Source organism: Zalophus californianus, chromosome 5 (genome assembly GCF_009762305.2).
Source record: "Zalophus californianus isolate mZalCal1 chromosome 5, mZalCal1.pri.v2, whole genome shotgun sequence".
Lineage (NCBI taxonomy): Eukaryota > Metazoa > Chordata > Mammalia > Carnivora > Otariidae > Zalophus > Zalophus californianus.
The window spans coordinates 112,572,557-112,594,062 of record NC_045599.1 but is presented as its reverse complement, the minus strand read 5'-3'; the positions used below and the strand labels follow the sequence as shown (position 1 = coordinate 112,594,062).

Here is a 21,506-nt window from a genome sequence, read left to right as displayed (position 1 = left end):
GCAGGCTTTTAGGTTACGACCTGAGACTAGAAACAAACCAGGCATTAGGAACCGGTGTTCGGGTCCCAAGAGAACAAGCTTGGCGGGCAAAGGAGGCCAGGATGGGTGGAGAGCAGAGAGGGAAAGACAGATGTCCGGTGAGGAGAAAGGCGCCAGGGCCCAGAACATTCAGGGCCTCAAAAGAATAGGGAGGAATTTGATTTTATCTATATATAAATGTCAAGACAACCCACTGATGATTTTAAACGAGGTTGGACTTATATTTCATATTTATTCTTAACATTTTTATTCACATGTTAAAAGGCAACTCTGGCTATTGGGACCTTCAGTGGAGAGTAGGTCACACTGAGGGCAAAATCCCCTAACTTCCCAGCTGACCTTTCCCCATTCTGGGCCTTCATTCCCCATCAACAAGGCGGGGGTGGGAGGGAATGGGGTTCCAAGGAATCAGCGATCAAGACCTTGCCCTCAACCAAACGCAGAATACTTAACAGCTCTAGACAGAGCGCTTCCGGATTTCTCCTGACACTTTTCCCTCCCTTCGCTTTCAGAGTTAAGGCGGAAAACCGGTAATAAGCCCTCGCAGGCGCGAGCTGAGTAGGAATCGCCCTGAGTCTGGGACTCGTGGCTCCGCGGCCCAGGGCAGCCAATGGTGAGGAGGAGAGCAGCCAGGGGGCGGTACCCCCGCGGGCCGGGCCGAGTCATTGGCTGGCGGCGGGGTCGCTCGCCGGCGGGGACACGTGACAGCCACCTCCTGAATGGTTGTGCTGGTTGGGTCTTCCGCACCTCTCGGTCGGTTGCTCCCGGCCGCTGCCCGCTGTCCTACCCGGGCCCCGCCTTTTTCGGGGGCTGGGCGATGGGCGGAGAAGGGGACGGGCGGGTTAAAGGGAGGCCGGCCCGGGACCAGGCTACCTCTGCTCGCGCCGCGGTGTCCGCTCAGTCCCGCCACGGCGGAGGACGTGCCGCGAGCCCTCGTTGAGCGGGGAGGCCCAACACTGAGAGGTGAGAAGTGGGGAGGGGACGCGAGAAGGGAGAAGGGATTGGTGCCGGCATGCGCGCGGTCAGCTGGCCCCTCTTGGCGGCATCCTGGCCTGTGTCCGAGGCGTGGTGGGAGGAAGCCCCGGCGTCGTGGCCAGGCCGTGGTAGGTGGGCGTGCGTCGGGGTTGTACCCTCGGTCAGCAGGGGCGGGAGCTGGAGCCAAGCCCGCCTCTCCCACCGCGGCAGTCCGGACCCTGCTTCTCGGCTACCCACCCTCTACCCCACATCTCGCCGGGGCCCCCGCACCTCTTAGATAACCGTGCTGTTCTTCTGCCGGAGTCCTCATCTAGCCGTCTGGAACCCAGATAACTGGGAGAAAGACCGAGGAGATTGGAGCCGCCACCACCACCCAGCCTCCCACCCTTGGACATACGGGGAAACTGAGGCTTGGACACGCGAGAGGACTTCATTATCTTGGTTTTTAAAACCACACACCTGGTTAAGTTCACATCAGGAACTGTACTTCGTAGACTAAGTTGAAATGCTTTCGCTGGATAGATAGGGACACTGAAAGGACACAGAGCTGGCCAGATCCTTGCCTGACATTTTACAGCAAGCCATTTGCGGAGCTAGGACTTGTACCCAGCTCTCCCAAACTCACAGAATATCAGCCTGGGCCTTTTCTTTGCACAGATTGGGGACCACGTGGGTTAGAAATATGCAGGCACCCATTAAACTTTCTGGCACCCATTCTAGTTCTTTTTTTCATTTCCTTATTTCTAGGACTCTTTATATAAAATCTGGAACTAATGTGATATCCAGTATTGGAGTAAGCAGAAATTCTTGTTTTTGAAAATCGAGTGAGTAAGAAATGGAGAGCCAGCCCTGTTGGAAGAAATAAGCCCATTTTTTCCCTTCAAGAATCTCAAAGGACAGACTGGTAGCTGTCGTTTATTGAACAAATGCCATGTGCCAGGCACTGTGTTAAGTACTTGTGTTAGCTTTATACAACTTGCAAGTTAATGTTATTCCCATGTTGTAGGTGAGAAATTGATGCTGAGTAAAATGAGGTTTTTCACCAGTGCCATACAGTTGTTGAATAGTGTAGCTGGGATCTGAATAGAGATCTGTCTGACTCCAGTACATACGCAGTGATTCTCCTGGTACGGCCCTCACCTCACTGGCTCTGAGTCACCCAGAGTGCAGTCTTGGATCTCATTCCTGAATTTGCCTGAGAATCTGAATTTTAAAAAATCTCTGCATTTGAATATCATTGTACTATAATATGCTACCCCCAAGGGTGAGCATTTTGAGCATTGACATTACTTTTAGTGAGCATAAACCCCCAAGCAGATGGTTGCCAAACTGTAATTTCTTGACATAGCTTAGTTCTGGTGAATGGAGGTGGAGAGAGAGGGGTCACTGCTTTTTCTTTACTCCATAGCTGTTAAGCTGTCATTCATCCATTCACTCAACAAATATTTGTTAAGCACTTACTAGGTGCTGTACATGGTTCAAGGCATAGGAGATAACAACTGTCAACAAAACAGAGCAAGTTCCTGCCCTCATGAGAAAGACAATTAACCATGAATGAATGAATGAATGTAGCGCGAGATGGTGAGAAAGGCCATGGAGAAAAATAAAGCCAAGTAAGGGCGATAGGAGTGCAAGGCAGGGATGGGCCCAGGAGGGAGGCATGGCGGCAGCAATGGTGCTATTTTAGAAGTTGTGTCTGGGAAGGAACTGATTAGGACAGTAGTTGAACAGAAACCTGAAAGAAGCAAGAGACAAAGCCATGAACATAGCCCCAAGCAGCATTCCATTTGAAGGGCCAGCAAAAGTAGGTGGAGGTAGGAACCTGCTTGGCTTGTTTGACTCTTGGCTGGGATATGAATTACTCTAACCAAAGTGTAGTTACAGAGGTAAATTTTACATTGTTTCTCCTGATAGAGAAGGAAAATGAAAATGTTACCAATGCATGTGTGTCATATGAAAGATAAAAGTAATTTTTTTCTTAATCCTTTACCAAACCTGCTTCAATAATGTTGTGTAAACTGCTTCAAGCAGTTTGTTACCTTCACTTATTAAAATTAATAAGATTCAGAAATGAGTTGAGCACTTAACCACGAAATATTGATTTGAGCTAGCTCTTAAACCTTCTTAGCAAGGGAACAAATTTGGGGGTGAAGTGGTATTTTAGAAAGAGAGGGAACCTTGGAAATGGGAAAATGAGGGTTGAGAATCTGGTCCTACTAGTTGAGCAGGTGACTGGAGGAGAGGATTCATAATCTGTTCTCAGATTTATTGAGGAGTCAAATGGGAGGTGTATGTGAAATAATTTTGAAAGCATTGAATTACTGTTAAGGAACTATTTAATAATTCGATCGTGGTTTTACATTAAGTTATTTCCCTCTTGGGTATTTTACTTTTCTGTCTTACATTGGGCTTTATGCCAGAATAATACATCATAGCGCTTGTACTACTGGTATAAGCTATATGGTGGTTCTTCTTTTTGCCTCACAGACATAAATGAACATTGTTAATCATTTGTGATGACTGGAAAATAGGAAGACGTTTTTGTCTTCATTACATTTACTTGAAACTTCACCTATTTGTTCATTTCAATAAATATAGGTATACCACTGTATACACCAATGGGAGGCATTGGGTAAGGTGTTGGGTTATGTAGGAATGAGGATGACTTGATGTTTGCCTTTACATGAATACTGTAGTTTGAAAGACATGTAACTTTAAGTGCTATGTAGTTATATGGAATATGTCAGGGCAGCACAGCCAAAGGAGTTTCAGCCTCCTTGTCCTGTGGCGTTTGAGGTGGGCCTTTAAGGATTAGGAAAAGGACCAAGATAGATGGAGATGGAAGGAAAAGGCATTCCAGATGAACAGACAACATGAGCGAAGACCCAGAGGAACAAAGGATGCTTAATATTTTCATGGATTCACCAGTGCATGGAAGGAAACAAAAGAAAGGCAGGTTCAGCTCATTTATGGAGAGAAGCCTATACTAAACTTTTTAGGTTATATGCAGTAGAAGGTGGGGAACCATTGCAGATTTTTGAAGAGTGTATCCAAATGGTTTGATCTCATGTTGTTAATGAATGTTTCTCTTGAAGAAGAGGGAGCCTAGCATGGTGGTTCAAAAATGTTGGTTCCGGGATGCCTGGGTGGCTCAGTTGGTGGCATCTGCCTTCAGCTCAGGTCATGATCCCGTGGTCCTGGGATCCAGCATCGGACTCCCTGCTCAGCGGGGAGCCTGCTTCTCCCTCTGCCTGCAGCTCCCCCTGCTTGTGCTCTCTCTCTTTCTCTCTGGCAAATAAATAAAATCTTTAAAAAAAAAAAAGTTGGTTCCATTAAGTGTTTAAGGCTAAAATATGTCTGTAATTTTCAAGTAGTTGAAGGAAAAAAACCCAAACAAATATGTTTGGAGAGTGCAAAAGTGCAGATGTAGCAAAATATTAACAATTGGTGAATTGTTAAATTGTGTAATAGGTGAATTGTGAATAGCCAGTGTTCCATGTATCTATCATTCTTTCAACTTTTCTGAAGATTTGAAAAGTTTCAAAATAAGCAGTCCAGAGACTGAGTAGGTGTGAATCAGATGGGCTTTGGCTCCAGTCACTGTTCCACTGCTTACAAGCAGTGTGGGTCCTGGAAAATTATTTCCAAACTACACAGTCCACACCAATTACAGCCTAGTTTAACTGAGATTTTCCACATAAGTGAAGAGAGTCTCTTGGTAGAGGACTTGTTCACCTCAATAATAGGTTAATGTTAAGACTGCAAGTTTTCCACAAACTTTAGATCTAGTTTATTTTATAGGGTTGCTATTTATTTCCCCTTCTCTGTCTGCTTTTGGATTATTCAGTATTTTCTGTGATTCCATTTTATCTTCTTTGTTGGTTTATTAGCCATAACTCTTTGTGATTAATGGAATTGCATTAGGGTTTATAGTAGGAATGCTTAATTTATCACAGCCTACCTTCAATGATATTAAACCATTTTGTGTATAGCATAAGAACCTTATAGTACTATGCTTCCTCTCCTCCTACTTTTGTTTATGTTAAAATATATATTTAACATAAAATTGGGGGCGCCTGGGGGGCTCAGTTGGTTAAGCAACTGCCTTTGGCTCAGGTCATGATCTCAGGACCATTGGGCTCCCTGCTCAGTGGGGAGCCTGCTTCTCCCTCTCCCTCTGCTGCACCCCCGTTTGTGCTCGCCTGCTCTTTCTCTGTCAAATAAAGAAATAAAACCTTTTTAAAAACCCACAAAATTGGCCATTTTAACCATTTTAAATTTACAGTTCAGGACATCAAGTACAATTCCACAATGTTGTGTAACTATCTGTAGTCATTATTTTTAAAACTTAGACTGTAACCATTAAGCAAGAAATCATTCCCTGCAGTCCCTGGTAATCTCTAATCTATTTTCTGTCTCTAAAAATTTGCCTGTTGTAGATATCTCTTGTAAGTGGAATCATGCAGTGTTTGTCCTTTTGTGCCTGGCTTCTTTCACTTAGCATCACGGGTTCAGAGTTCATCCATGATGTAGATAAAGAATATCAGAACTACATTCGTTTTTAGTGGCTAAACAATATTCCATTGTGTGGCTTGTACCACAGTGTTTATCCATTCATCTGTGGGTGGATACATAGGTTGTTTCCACCTTTGGGCTGCTGTGAATAATGCTATTATGAACAGTGGTATACAAGTATTTCAGTCTCTGTTTTTAATTTGGGGGGGGGGTTATACACCTAAGAATGGAATTGTTGGGTCACATAGTGATTCTCTCTGTTCGAGGAACTACCAGACTGTTTTCCACCAGGGGTTGTACCACTTTACATTCCCACCAGCAGTGTATCAATTATCTTTCAGAGAAACAAAAATCAGATTTTAATAGTCAAAGGTAATTCTTTTTGGAACTTTTTTTGTTAAAATAGCTTTTTTTAAAAATAGAAATCAGTCCATTAACAAAATATTTATTAAATGCCTTCTGTGTGCCAAATTTTATGCTAGGTATTGTGAGAGTTTGCAAAAAATGTAAAATATCCCCTTGAACAATTTTTAATCCAGTTGAGAAGGTAAAGCATATATTCAGCACGTTTATTGAACATCTAAACAATGGGAATTCAGAGAAAAATGAGATAGCATTTATGTGCTAATGACCAATATAGTCCTCCTCTCTTCATTTATTTTTCCAGTTTCGGTTTCTCTCTTGTGCTTGACACCCCATTTCTAAGTGCTCACTGGACATCCTCATTTGGACATCTAATAGAAATGTCAAACCTATGAAACCTAAAGTCAAACTTTTTGTTGTCTCCTTTCTTTCCATTTCCTCCTGCATATTCCTATACATCATTCTTCCTTTTGTGTGGTCCACCTCACAATTTGTCTTAGATTTGTCCTCCTTTACTGTCTCTTGTCTGGTTGTACCACTGAAATGTCAAACCTCTTGCGCCCCTGCCCTGCCTTGGAGTTTATGCCTTTGTCAGCCGTAGCCTACAGGATGAAGTCCAAGCTTCTTGGGATCAAATCAGAAACTAATCTTTCACTTTAGTCTTAATCTCCTGCTGCTTCACCCCAGGAATCTGGCATTCTGGGTGACTTTTTCCTGGGTCTTGGATTATACTAGGACTTTTAACTGCCCTGAGTTCCCTTTCCTTTCTTATTTGCAGCTTCCTCCCATTGGCCTATACCCTATTCTCCACTCTCAGAATAGGACAAACCTCTGTTAATGGCACTTAGACTGTTATAGCTTATCTGTTTATAATTGTCTTAACCCTTTGATTGTGGGTAAAAACTGGGTTTCTTATTCATTTTAGCAAGAACTTATTGATCTGTTATGTGCTAAGCATTGTTTTTGGTACTGGGGTTACAGTATGTGTGAGAAAGACTGTAATAGTTTCTTTAATGTATAAATACATAATAGAACTTCAAAAGTTACTGTGAAAGTGCTATGAAGAAACAAAGCCAGGTAAGGGTTTAGAGAATGATGGGGTGGAGTATTATTTTATTTGGAATGTTCAAGGAAGGTCTCTCTAAGGAGATGATACATCAGCTGAGACCTGAAGGATGAGAAAAAACCTGCAAAGATCTGGGGGGTGATTATTCCAGGCAAAGACCCTGAAAAGGGAATCAACTTGGCATGTTCCAGGAACAGCAAGAAGGCCAGTAGAAAATGAGGGTGGAGAGGTAGGCAGGGTTCAGATTTCGTAGGCTATTAGAGTAGCCCAGATAAGATGTGATGGTGGAGGGGAGTGAAAAGTGGTTAGATTCCAGGTCCTTTGGGCAGTAGGGAGAAGAGCAGCCAGGACTTACTGATGGATCATATATAGGATTCGTGGGGTAGGGACAAGAAAGATTGACCCCTCCGTTTGGGGTCTAGGTTCTGATGCATTTTGTCTAGCACAGTGGTTCGCTTATAGTAGGTGCTTAGTAAATATTTATGATACGATGAAGACCAGTACCCAGTCTCTAGGAGCTCCCATAGAAAAGTTAACCAATCCAACCTTGGAAGGCTTGTTGTTGGCCCTAGTGAACATTTGTGGAGTAAGCAAGGGTTGCAAACCCACAGAAAGAGGATGGGTCTAAGTTTTCTTCCAGTGGGTAGCAGTCCTTCCTTTTCTTCCAGGAGGCCTGCCCTCTCACAGTGCTAACTTCTCAGTCTTGGGCAAGGGCCTGGAACAGTTGCCTAGGCTCCAGCCATCCTGACTGCAAGTACCTGTGAATGGGATGGAGATGGGTATGGAAGCTATGATCTTCCCTGGATTTGCTGGGCAACAGTGAGTTGGAGGATCAGATGGTACTGTGTAAATGGATACTGTACCTTAGTTGTACCCGTTTATGGTTTCGTTTTTTTCTAAAACAATCTTAAGCTATTTCTTTATTCATAAAAGGCAAAAAAAGTAGATATTAATTGCTTAGTAGGAAAAGAATTAAATATTAGCATAACAGATCAGAAGATGTAATAAGATAATATATAATTATTTATCAAATGAGTGATATTTTAAACCCTTCTCAGAAACCTTCAGGGACTCTGTACTGTCTGCAGATCAAAGTCTCCCTTTTTTAATCTGGCATACGGGATCCTCCAGAATCTCCCCCAGGTACCTTTGCAAAAGCTTCCTCTTAAACCAATTTCCCATGTGCATCTGGTGCTGTAAACTGTCTAATTTCTTTTCTAACAACCTCAGAACTATCTCTGAGTTTTCTTCTCCCCCATACATTTTCCAAGTCCTCTCTTATTCTTTCAACTCTGACCCAGACTTTAGAGCCCAGGTGAGACATGAGCCAGGTTCTTCCCTTGAAGCCTTTCTGAACTATTCCAGCTCTTGGAGATTTTTCCCTTGTGCAGATGCTGTGATCATGGTAGTGGGCAGCTTCGATTTTATGTAGCAGTGAGTCGTGGTGGCATGTACATCCAGGTCGAACAAAACATGACTATGGAACCGTTATGTTTCAGAGGCCAACTTTACCATTCTCTGAAAACGATTGCCCTCTGAAGAGGCATTTCAGTTTCACAAATTGCAAAACTGTTATATAAGCACTGTTAGTTAAAATTATATGCTGTAATGCTGTGAATTGTGCAAGACTGTTGAATCACAGACCTCTACCTCTGAAACAAATAATGCAATATATGTTAAGAAAAAAAAAAAAGAAGATAGCAGGAGGGGAAGAATGAAGGGGGGTAAATCGGAGGGGGAGATGAACCATGAGAGACGATGGACTCTGAAAAACAAACTGAGGGTTCTAGAGGGGAGGGGGGGTGGGGGGATGGGTTAGCCCGGTGATGGGTATTAAAGAGAGCACGTTCTGCGTGGAGCACTGGGTGTTATGCACAAACAATGAATCATGGAACACTACATCAAAAACTAGTGATGTAATGTGTGGTGATTAACATAACAATAAAAACATTTAAAGAAAAAAAATTATATGCTGTAATTACCAAAAGTAGACATTGTTTTGCTTATATCCAAGTCTTCAAAAAGAAGTTGGCTGACCACTATCGGGCATATATAGAAGAGACGTAACCTGTCTTCTAGTCCAGGGCTCTAGCCTCTCGGTAATTCCCACGGGAATTGTGCCAGTGCCGCTGGTTACTCATCTGGATCAGACTGCCTTCTACGTGGTCATAGCTGCATGTGTGCAGTTGGAGAAAAGTACAGTAGTGTCTTTCCTTTTGGTGTTGCCTGAACTCCTGTTGTTTAATGCATGCCTGTGTAAATGTACTTTTCAAATGTTTTGTTGTTTTTCCTTCTGATTCCTTCAAAGTAATGTGGACAGTTCGAGTGTTTTCCTCTTGAACCTTTCCTTTTCTCACTCTCAATTATCAATGTTAGCAAAGGGAGAAACTAGCCTCGACGCTACAGTAGAATCATGTTTTATTGAACTTCATGCAATGTACAGTTTGTATTTCAACTTCCTTAAAATGGCTGTCTGGCTGTAGGCTCTATTCCAAGGATAAACACTGTCATTTTTTAATTTTCATGAAGCAGTTGATGAATACGATAATTGAAAGGAGTAATTGTCTTGGGGAAATGAGAGGATTTTGGTGCAAAAAGGGATATTTGAAAAATATATTCCAAAGCAGATATTTCCACTTGAAAAGAAATACTGCTTTGCATCCAACTTTTTTTTCTGTGTTTGAGTTATTTGCTTAGCAAATGTTGTAGTTCCTATTTTTAGAAAGCATATACCTGGACATTTTGGAGGATACAAAGATGAATTAGAGTGGAGCTTGCTTTCAAGGAGTTTAGTTTGTATGAAGGTCATACCTACAATTTAGTTTTAAGACAATTTTTAAAGTAGCTTTATGTTGCCTTGGGTTTTAATATACATATGAAAAAGAAAAAATAATAGTGTTGAGAATTTTAGGAGGTGAGTAGGACAGATAAAGGAGACTGTAGAGGGCTTTTGGATTCAGACTGATGGCTCTATCAGTTCCACTGCTAGGACTCTTTGTGAATGAATACCTAAATTTTTGAGAGCTAGAGCTGAAAAAGGACCATGGCCAAGAATATAGCAAACAGAGAGTGGGGTACGAGTTTGTAGTCATCAGTGCTAGGTAGCAGGTAGGTGAAAGTGGGATGTGTAGGGTAGCTGAATTCTAACGTGTTTGGAAGTATCTGAGGTTAGAGAAAGCTGATGAGATAGGTGATAGGAATAGTGTCATGCTCAAAAAGAGCTATGCTTAGAGTCCTAAAATCTGGATTTTATTACCTGGCTTAGTCACTTACAAGCTAAGTAAATGACTACATTGGGCAAGTGCTTTCACTTTTATAATCTATCTATATTTAAAGTGGGTTTCTTGGGACGCCTGGGTGGCTTAGTTGGTTGTGTCTGACTCTTGATCTCAGCTCAGGTCATGATGTCAGGGTCCTGAGATCCAGCCCTGTGTCAGTCTCCATGCTGGGCGTGGAGCCTGCTTAAGATTCTCTCTCTCCCTCTGCCTCTCCCCCCACCCTTCCTGTCGTGCTCCCTCTCAAATATAAGTAAGTAAGTAAGTAAGTAAGTAAGTAAGTAAGTAAGTAAATAAATAAATAAATAAATAAATAAATAAATATTGGGTTTCTTATAGATAGCATATAGTTGGGTTTTATTTTTTTAATCTAATCTTACACTCACTACCTTTTAATTGACACCTTTAGACCATTCACAGTTGTAATTATTTTGTTTGTTTTAAACTCTACCATCTTGTATGGTACTGGCACAAAAATAGATACATAGATCAACGGAACAGAATAGAGAGCACAGAAATGGACCTTCAACTCTATGGTCAACTCATCTTCGACAAAGCAGGAAAGAATGTCCAATGGAAAAAAGACAGTCTCTTCAACAAATGGTGCTGGGTAAATTGGACAGCCACATGAAGAATGAAACTGGACCATTTCTTACACCACACACAAAAATAGACTCAAAATGGATGAAAGACCTCAATGTGAGCCAGGAGTCCATCAAAATACTAAAGGAGAACACAGGCAGCAACCTCTTTGACCTCAGCCGCAGCAACTTCTTCCTAGAAACATCACCAAAGGCAAAGGAAGCAAGGGTAAAAATGAACTATTGGGACTTCATCAAGATAAAAAGCTTTTGCACAGCAAAGGAAACAGTCAACAAAACCAAAAGACAACTGACAGAATGGGAGAAAATATTTGCAAATGACATATCAGATAAAGGGCTAGTATCCAAAATCTATAAAGAACTTATTAAACTCAACACCCAAAGAACAAATGATCCAATCAAGAAATGGGCAGAAGACATGAACAGACGTTTTTCCAAAGAAGACATCCAAATGGCCAACAGACACATGAAAGAGTGCTCAACATCGCTCAGCATCAGGGAAATCCAAATCAAAACCTCAATGAGATACCACCTCACACCAGTCAGAATGGCTAAAATTAACAAGTCAGGAAACGACAGATGTTGGCAGGGATGCGGAGAAAGGGGAACCCTCCTACGCTGTTGGTGGGAATGCAAGCTGGTGCAGCCACTCTGGAAAACAGTATGGAGGGTCCTCAAAAAGTTGAAAATAGAGCTACCATACGAACCAGCAATTGCACTACTGGGTATTTACCCCAAAGATACAAATGTAGGGATCCGAAGGGGTACATGCACCCCAATGTTTATAGCAGCAATGTCCACAATAGCCAAATTGTGGAAAGAGCCAAGATGTCCATCGACAGATGAATGGATAAAGAAGATGTGGTGTATATATATACAATGGAATATTGTGCAGTCATCAAAAGGAATGAAATCTTGCCATTTGCAACGAGGTGAATGGAACTGGAGGGTATTATGCTGAGTGAAATAAGTCAATCAGAGAAAGACATGTATCATATGACCTCACTGATATGAGGAATTCTTAATCTCAGGAAACAAACTGAGGGTTGCTGGAGTGGTAGGGGGTGGGAGGGATGGGATGGTGGGGTGATAGACATTGGGGAGGGTATGTGCTATGGTGAGCACTGTGAATTGTGTAAGACTGTTGAATCACAGACCTGTACCTCTGAAAGAAATAAAACATTATATGTTAAAAAAAAAAAAAAAGAAGATGATAGCAGGAGGGGAACAATGAAGGGGGGGAAATCGGAGGGGGAGACGAACCATGAGAGATGATGGACTCTGAAAAACAAACTGAGGGTTCTAGAGGGGAGGGGGGTGGGGGGGATGGGTTAGCCTGGTGATGGGTGTTAAAGAGGGCACGTTCTGCGTGGAGCACTGGGTGTTATACACAAACAATGAATCATGGGACACTACATCAAAAACTAATGATGTAATGTGTGGTGATTAACATAACATAAAAAAAAAGATAAACTCTACCATCTTGCAAGCTGTTTTCGATGTGTTTTATCTACTTTTGGTCCCCCTTTTCCTCTTTCTTTGCTTTCTTTTGGATTGAGAATTTTTTATGATCCCATTTTATCTCTACAATTGACTTATTATTTATACCTTTAAAAAATTTATTGGCTACGGGCGCCTGGGTGGCTCAGTTTGTTGGGCAACTGCCTTCGGCTCAGGTCATGATCCTGGAGTCCCTGGATCGAGTCCCGCATCGGGCTCCCTGCTCAGCAGGGAGTCTGCTTCTCCCTCTGACCCTCCCCCCTCTCATGCTCTCTTTATCTCATTCTCTCTCTCAAATAAATAAATGAAATCTTTAAAAAAAATTTAGTGGTTACTCTTGGGTTTACAATATACATCTATAATCAGAGCCGACCTTCAAATAATAATGTATCACTTAACATCTAGTTTAAGACCCTGCAATTCCCAATTCCTCTACCCATTTTTTGTGCTATTTTTTATACATTTTATTTTGCATATGCTATAAACAAAATACGTTCCTATTGTTGCTTAGATGTTTATCTTTTAGAGCAATTAAAGATATTTTAAATTAAAAAATTATTTTATTTTTATATGTTCCATTCCTGGACTTTTACTTCTTTGTTGTGTAGACGTACTTTCTGTCAGGTATACGCATATATAGTAGTGCTGGTCTACTGGAAATTCTCTTAGTGTTTGAGAAAGTTTTTACTTCTCCATCTTTTAAAAGATATTTTCTCTGGGTATAGAATTCTGGGTTGGCAGCTGTTTTTCTGTGGTAAAGGCATTACTCTTTTATCTTCTGACGTTTCAAATGAGAGGTCCGCTCTAATTTTTGTCTTTGTTCCTGTGTGTTTAATGTGTGTTTTTAATTTGGCTTTCATCAGGCTGTTCTTTGTCTTCAGGATTTTATCTTTGTTTTCAGCAGCTTGAATATGATATATGTAGGTGTAGAGTTTTGTTTTTGTTTCTGTATTTGTTCTTTTTGGTATTATCTGGGAGTCTTGGATCTATAGTTTGGTGTCTGTCTTTAATTTTGGAAAATTCTTGGCTACTATGTCTTCAGATATTTTTTCTGCCCATTCTTTGTCCTCTCCTTTTGAGATTCCAATTGTACATAAGTTAGATTGCTTAATATGTCCCATAGCTCTTGGATATTCTCTTACATTATTGTTACTGATTTAAAAAAAACATTGTTTTTCTCTTTCTTTTTCAGTTTGGGTAATTTCTATTGACCTGTTCTCAATTTCATGGATCCTTTCTTTGGCTCTGTCAAGTATATTGATGACCCTGTTAGAGGCATTCATTCTTCATCTGTTACTGTGTTTTTCACTTTTAGTATTTCAATTCAATTCTTTCTTACAGTTTCTATCACTCTGTTGCATTTTCTAGTATTAACTTTTATCTTTTTCCTTCCCAGATAGCAGCCATGTAGGGCAAGATTCAGATTTTCTTAGTTTTTTCTTATGCCTCTTTTGCATTTCTTAGGTTTGGAAAAGGCTTTTGACCCAGGAATCACCAAAAGCTGTTCCAAAATAGAAGGACATAAGAAATTTATTCAAACTAGCTTGGCCTGAGTAGGAAGTAAGAAGAGAGTTATAGACGGGTTGCATTGAGGAATGAAGAGCTGCTGTGTGTATCCGCAAATCTGATTGACTTGCTCAGGGTAAGTGGTCATCTAAATCTGTTCTTTTCTTCTTTATCTACTTAATAAGACCATCAAGTAACTATTATTTCACTCTTGTTAAGTGGGATGACCGGCTATAGCCCCTTCATCCAAAAAAAATTAACGTGTGTTACTTTTACAATAAAGGACATATTTTTCTGTCAGTTCCAAAACAGGAAATTTTCTGAGTCTTCCATCTAATATATTTTATCTCTATTTGGCCACAGTCATAAAGTTGTGTGTTCATTTGTTCTTCGATTCATTCAAACATTTTGTAAGCCTACTGTCTCAGAGTTGCTATGCATTTGTTGGTGACTACAGTGATGAACAAGATATCCTTTCCTCCAGGAGCTAGAGAGACTCTTACTTAACTAACAGAAGAGTGTGATTAGTACTATAATGAAGGTGCAAAATGCTATGGGACACAGAGCGTATAGTGATTCACTTGACCTAGGGGATTGGTCGGTGTAGAAGAGGTAGCATTTTATTTTTATTTTTTATTTTTTTAAACATTTCATTTTATTTTTATTTTTTTTAAGATTTTTATTTATTTGAGAGAGAAAATGAGATAGAGCATGAGAAGGGGGAGGGTCAGAGGGAGAAGCAGACTCTCTGCCGAGCAGGGAGCCCGATGCGGGACTCGATCCCGGGACTCCAGGATCATGACCTGAGCCAAAGGCAGTCGCTTAACCAACTGAGCCACCCAGGCGTCTGAAGAGGTAGCATTTTAACTGGGTATAAAAATGATTAGAATCTTGATGGGCCTAGAGGTCAATGGCCATCCTAAGTTAAGCAAATAGCTAACTCAAAGACATTGATTTGTGAAGTATCTGGTAAACAGTTTATGGTCTACTCCAAGAAAAAGACCATCTTATGTTTCAGAGACTTGCAGGTAGCAGTGAAGGTTTGAGACGAGATCCTGTTTTGCAGTATACCTGGGAGTGAAAAACTTGGAAAGAAGACAGTGATAGCAGGAGGAGACAGGCCACCCTGATACCTTTTCTAGAGGAAAAAACTGCAGGGGGAGCCAGGCAGAGATGGGAAGTCCTATACCCAATGACTTATTTGCTTTGACTTGGCTTTTTGTAGTCTGTTTTTTCCCCCGATCAAGACATATGAGGCTCAACTAAAGAAAGTGAATATAAGATACCTATCCCCAAACTGAACTCCTCTTAATTCTCATGAATGACAAATAGAACTGTTAAAATGTGTGAGCACTGAGAATTACTTAATCCATTAATTCTGGTGTTTTCTTCACTGTAGGAGGCTAAAGCATCTATCTTTAGAAATGTCTTTGGAAAATAAAGAGCAGTATGATCTGTCACCCAAGAATTCAGCTGAAGGAAATCACCAACACAGTCCTCTGTCTAGTATGCATCCAGCTCTTGAAAAGGAATCAAGTACCTACTTGAAGCAATTTGAAGCCAGCGATCAATGCACACCTTATCATAGGATCCATATGGAGCCTCAAGAGAAACCAAGTCCTAACTTCAAGCAATTTGTCGCTAAAAAACTGCAGAAGAGTTGCCAGTGCAGTCCAACCAAAGCCAAAAATATGATTTTGGGTTTCCTTCCTGTTTTGCAATGGCTCCCAAAATATGATCTGAAGAAAAACATTTTAGGGGATATGATGTCTGGCCTGATTGTGGGCATCTTATTAGTGCCCCAGTCCATTGCTTATTCCCTCTTGGCTGGTCAGGAGCCTATCTATGGTCTGTACACGTCTTTTTTTGCCAGCATCATTTATTTCCTGTTGGGCACCTCCCGTCACATCTCTGTGGGCATTTTTGGAATCTTGTGCCTTATGATTGGTGAGGTAGTTGACCGAGAACTACACAAAGCTGGCTATGACACTGCCCAAAACACGCCTTCTCATTTAGGAATGGTTTCAAATGGGAGCGCGTTATTAAACCAGACATCAGACTGGCTGTGTGACAGGAGTTGCTATGCAATTGCAGTTGGCAGCACTGTGACCTTTATGGCTGGAGTTTATCAGGTAAGAAACAGTGGAGGAAGTGGTTACTTCTAGCAAAAGAAATCACTGTACATGAAATGTCAGATCTGTAAAGGATCCCAGAGATCATAATGATTAAAGCTGTCATTCGTTGAATGCTGCTTAGGATATGTGAGGGATAGAGCCAAAATTCAAACCCTGGTCTGACTCTCCAGGTACGTTAAGGCTGCTTCTCTTTGCTTAACCTTAGGCTGCCACTTAACCAGTGAGTTTCAGTCAGCCAGATTGTCATTATATGGTCGTAAAAATGTTGACCAGAAAGGGACCTGAGATCACTCAGTACAACTCCTTCATTTTATATGTTGAGAAACAATGAGTTTGCTTGAGATGACGTGTGGTTGGTTATCGGCAGAGTCACCATCAACGAGCAGAGGAGGATGCCAGGCTGAGGGCTGGCAGAAGGAAGAGTGCGCGAGCCTTCAAATTATAGATGCCTCCCCTCCCTACCTTCAGATTTGCTGCTCTAGTGAGTGACTCTCACCACAGATAGCAATTGTCTTGGACTTCTGGGGAACAAGTTGAGAACCACTATTTCATGTTATTAGCCAGAAGAAAGGATTAGAAAATGAGATTCTCTTCGGGTCTCCCATAGAATCTACTAACCCACCATTATCATCATGCCCCTGTCTTTTGGCATCCAGGAGTTAATGCCGCACTAAACCTCTTCTTCCTTAGAGGCACTTGGTTCCAATATGGGCAAGGGGAGAGTGAGTAGCTCATTTCATGTTGTTCCTGGTGAAGAGGGGAGGAAGAAGTGGATAATGTGCAGAAGAGTGATGCTCTGCAGGGTCCGTTTTTGCTTTTTTATTAGTATGTCTCACCAATAAGAAAGGGCTCTGTAGAATTCGGAGGAATCATTTGGAAGAGGAAAAAATAAAGAAATAAAAAAGTTTTGTCTTTGAGGATGCAGATTTGGTATGGGGAGCAGTTTGGCATAAGCATGTAGACACTGAATGAGAATAGTTTCTCAGCATGAGGTTAAAGAGTGTGTTCTATAATAATTTTAAGTGTGATTCTTTGATGTGTATCCAGTTTTTTTGTTTTATCAGTTAAAACTTCACTTTCATTGTAATGATTTGTAATTTAATGAAAACACATGGTTTTTTAATTAGGAGACCTTTTCCAGTTTGAGTTTTTATAATTTCTTGTGGATCCTTAAGAATTTTTTCTTTTTCAAAGAGGTCTGAACTCTATTCATGTTTAAGAAACATTGTAGACGAAGGTAGGAATCCTAAGTTTTTGTCTCATCCGGGCTGAGTAACAGTGTGACTTTGGGCGAGTTGCTTAGCCCTCTGAGTGTCAGTAAAATGAGCCCTCTTTGTAAAATGAGAGGACTGATGTACAATTGGTTTTTTCTACCTCTGACATTTTCTGATGCTCCAATGGTATGTCTCCATGCAAAGCAATGCCAAGGTATTTATTGGAAGGTTTAGAAGCTCTTGTACACTTATATGTAACACTTGTATATCCTTCCTTCCAGGTAGCGATGGGCTTCTTCCAAGTGGGCTTTGTTTCTGTCTACCTCTCAGATGCCTTGCTGAGTGGATTTGTCACTGGTGCCTCCTTCACTATTCTTACATCTCAGGCCAAGTACCTCCTTGGGCTCAGCCTTCCTCGGAGTAATGGTGTGGGCTCGCTCATCACTACTTGGATACAAATCTTCAGAAACATCCATAAGACCAACCTCTGTGATCTCATCACCAGCCTTTTGTGCCTTTTGGTTCTTTTGCCAACCAAAGAACTCAATGAGCACTTCAAGTCCAAGCTTAAGGCACCGATTCCTACTGAACTTATTGTCGTCGTGGCAGCCACATTAGCCTCTCATTTTGGAAAACTAAATGAGAAATACAATACCAGTATTGCTGGGCCTATTCCCACGGGGTTTATGCCACCGAAAGCACCAGATTGGAACCTAATTCCTAGTTTGGCTGTAGATGCAATAGCTATTTCGATCATTGGTTTTGCTATCACTGTATCACTTTCTGAGATGTTTGCCAAGAAACATGGCTACACGGTCAAAGCCAATCAGGAAATGTATGCTATTGGCTTTTGCAATATCATCCCCTCCTTCTTCCACTGCTTTACTACTAGTGCAGCTCTTGCAAAGACCTTGGTTAAAGAATCAACAGGCTGCCAAACTCAGCTTTCTGGTGTGGTGACAGCCTTGGTTCTTTTGTTGGTCCTCCTGGTAATAGCTCCTTTATTCTATTCCCTTCAGAAAAGTGTCCTTGGTGTAATCACCATTGTAAATCTCCGGGGAGCCCTACGTAAATTTAAGGATCTGCCCAAGATGTGGAAGGTTAGCAGAATGGATACAGTTATCTGGTTTGTTACCATGCTGTCCTCTGCACTGTTAAGTACTGAAATAGGCCTGCTAATTGGGGTTTGTTTTTCTATGTTTTGTGTCATTCTCCGCACTCAGAAGCCAAAGACTTCATTGCTTGGTTTGGTGGAAGAGTCTGAAATCTTTGAATCCATGTCTGTTTACAAGAATCTTCAGACTAAGCCGGGCATCAAGATATTCCGTTTTGTAGCCCCTCTCTACTACATAAACAAAGAATGTTTTAAATCTGCTTTATACAAAAAAACTCTCAACCCAATCTTAGTAAAGGCAGCTCAGAAGAAGGCCGCAAAGAGAAAGATCACAAAGGAAACGGTGATTCTCAGTGGAATCCAGGACGAAGTTTCAGTGCAACTTTCCTATGATCCCTTGGAGCTTCATACCGTAGTGATTGACTGCAGCACAATACAGTTTTTAGATACAGCAGGGATCCATACACTGAAAGAAGTTCGTAGAGATTATGAAGCCATTGGCATCCAGGTTCTGCTGGCTCAATGCAATCCCTCTGTGAGGGATTCCCTGGCCTGCGGAGAGTATTTCAAAGAGGAAGAAGAAAACCTTCTCTTTTATAGTGTGTATGAAGCAGTGGCCTTTGCAGAATATCAGAATCAGAAAGGAGTATGTATTCCCAATGGTCTGAGCCTTTCCAGTGAATGACTGAGAAAGCAGATGGAAAGGAGAATGATGTCCAGCCAATAGGTTAAGGTTTGAAGTATATAACATTTTCTAGTTCCACAGTGGAAACTGTTGCACTTGAAATTTTAACCTGGGACGCCTGGGTGGCTCAGTTGGTTAAGCATCTGCCTTCGGCTCAGGTCATGACACCAGGGTGCTGGGATCGAGCCCCATATCGGGCTCCCTGCTCAGTGGGGAGTCTGCTTCTCCCTCTCCCTCTGTGTGCTCGCCCTCACTCTCTCTCTAATAAACAAATAAATCTTAAAAAAAATTTTTTTAACCTGTTGGTTAGACATTATTCCGTTGACGCCAATGGCCTCTGTAGGTACACAAATGCAGCAGAGTTTATAGTTGGGCAGAATCACAAAGAAGAAAATACTGTAGTTTCAGGCTTTCTTGCAGATATGAGGTTTTCTTGGAATTAAATAAACATCTATTGAATTGAACTGTAAAGTAGCCCCTAAACTCAGTTACCATGCTGTTGTAGAAGATAAGCAGTTGGACTCTTCCTTGAGAACCAGGAGGTAAAGCTGACATTGATGTGGCAAGTGCTGGAGCCCACTCGCTGTGACTCTTTGGAGAGGGAGTAGAAAGGAGGCAAGGCGACAGTGTTGTGCCTTCTCCGATACCAGCAAGCCAGGAGACTTCTGGGGCAAAAGGTTTGTCCTTACTTGTACGTCTCTGTTCCCTGTCTTTGCTCCCTAGACGGCAGTAGGATCTCTGGCTTTGAGTAGGAGAGCACCATCCCTTAAGGTAGGGAACCACAGGCGCAGTCTTATTGGGGGTTGGGTGGCTGAGCAGGCTGGTGAAATCCTACCGCCGGCCTCATGTTACCTAGAGCATTCTTTGTAATACATTTGATGTTTTATTCCTGCCTTTTTATTTAGGGTAAGTAGGTAAGTGAAGAGCTCTTCTTCATAATCAGCCAGAATAATAGGAATCCTCCCTGTCTTTTCTGTGATCTCAATCTGTCCCTGTTTCTGAGTATTTCTCTACCGTTAAGCTCTGTTGTAGCTTTCATTCATTTAGTGTTTCTCATGGAATCTGTCTTACACTGCTGTGGATTACCAGCGACAAGCTTGCTAGGTAAAAGGCACAATGCTGACTCCACAATTCTAGACAGCATTTTAAATGAGCTTGAGGCAACTGTTAAGGATGGATTGAAAAAAGGAATGGTTGACGGTTTCCCTTAAGAATTTGTTTACTTAGCAGTGGATTTTTTTTTTTCTTTCCCATGGCATTTTAGCAAGGGTGCCCTGGGGATTGACAGTCTTTCTCAAATAGAAGATACTATTCATCTTTACTCTTGCAGGAATATTTTATTGTAACCAATGGAAAGGAGTCCATGGAAGTGATAAAGTGCTTCCAAAAGAACATCAATAATTAATTGGTAGATGTTTTAGTGAAAACAAAACTAATGCTTACTGCCATGCACCCTATATTGATGTACAATAAATATGGATGACAGCGACAGCGTTTAACTCCTTGGGTCACCTAAAACTATTATGCAAGAGGATCTAGAAACATCACATTCATACATCCCAAGTTCTGTGTATATATTATTTATCACGGCTGGCTACAGGTTGTGACCACAGGAATAGTTCCTTTTTAAAAGCAAGAATGTCCGACATTAAAAGCTTTTCATTCTGTATGTGGACCTTGATAGGCAACAAAAGAAAAAAACAGGTTTTCCAAAGTTAGGACTAGGAGACTAATTTATGTGAGATTGAAACATTTAGCTACACTAAAGCAAGCAAAATAATTACAGAAATGCAAATCATTTTTAACCTGCTACTACATTCTAAACAACTTAAATATTGATGAGAAGCAAACCCTGTGTGTAGGGCATCTGTTGGAGTGGGACACTTTTAAACATATGTAGCTTCCTTGTTGGCTCCAGAAACTCCAAGTGTTGCGTTTCTATTGGTAGAGCTCTGTCCATCTGTTTACATGGAAAATGCCTTTCTATTAAAACAAAACTGTTCCTCAATTAAAAAAAAAAAAGCTGGATTTCTGTCTTGGAAGTGATTGATTTCATGGTTAAATGTAATAGTACTAAATTTTGACATCCGTTTACAACTTAAGTCTAGAATTTCAGAAATACTAACTGCTGTTTGTTATGTGGGTTTTTTTCTTTTGTTGGTTTTTAGCCACTATTTGCCCTTTCTGTCCAGTTTTAGAAATAGTAATAATAAAATCACTGTGTCTTCGTTAGTTGTTTGTTTTTAATCCCTCTTACCCACCCCTCCCAAGCCAGGTTTGAATCCAGACCATTATAGATGTCTAATGCCATGTGAGAGAGTAAATGAGTACATGTTCAAGATGACCCTATCATTTAGCAAACACAAGCAAAAAAAGTGTCCAAAGAATTTGGAAAATGGAGTAACAGGATCTGACTTTACCTGACACTTCTGTCCATATGTGTATATAAACAATTCTGAAGCTTTATGCAGTTAGCAGAGTCTTTTTTTTATTTTCTCTCTTTTTTAAATTTTTTAT

The 21,506-nt window shown here is 41.2% G+C and overlaps 1 protein-coding gene across 2 annotated transcripts; it reads left to right on the top strand.

The window, feature by feature from the left end:
* Nucleotides 1-586: 586 nt before the first annotated feature.
* SLC26A2 (solute carrier family 26 member 2) lies at nt 587-21,506 on the top strand. 2 transcript variants are annotated; one of them, XM_027606336.1, is made up of 4 exons: nt 587-652; nt 13,800-13,977; nt 15,241-15,973; nt 17,472-21,506. In XM_027606336.1, exons 3-4 carry the CDS (start codon nt 15,266-15,268, stop codon nt 18,987-18,989), a joined length of 2,226 nt encoding a protein of 741 aa, XP_027462137.1. In that variant the 5' UTR covers nt 587-652; nt 13,800-13,977; nt 15,241-15,265; the 3' UTR covers nt 18,990-21,506. The 2 variants fall into 2 exon arrangements, with proteins under 2 accessions (XP_027462137.1, XP_027462136.1); XM_027606335.1 differs by lacking the exon at nt 587-652 and adding an exon at nt 728-1,002.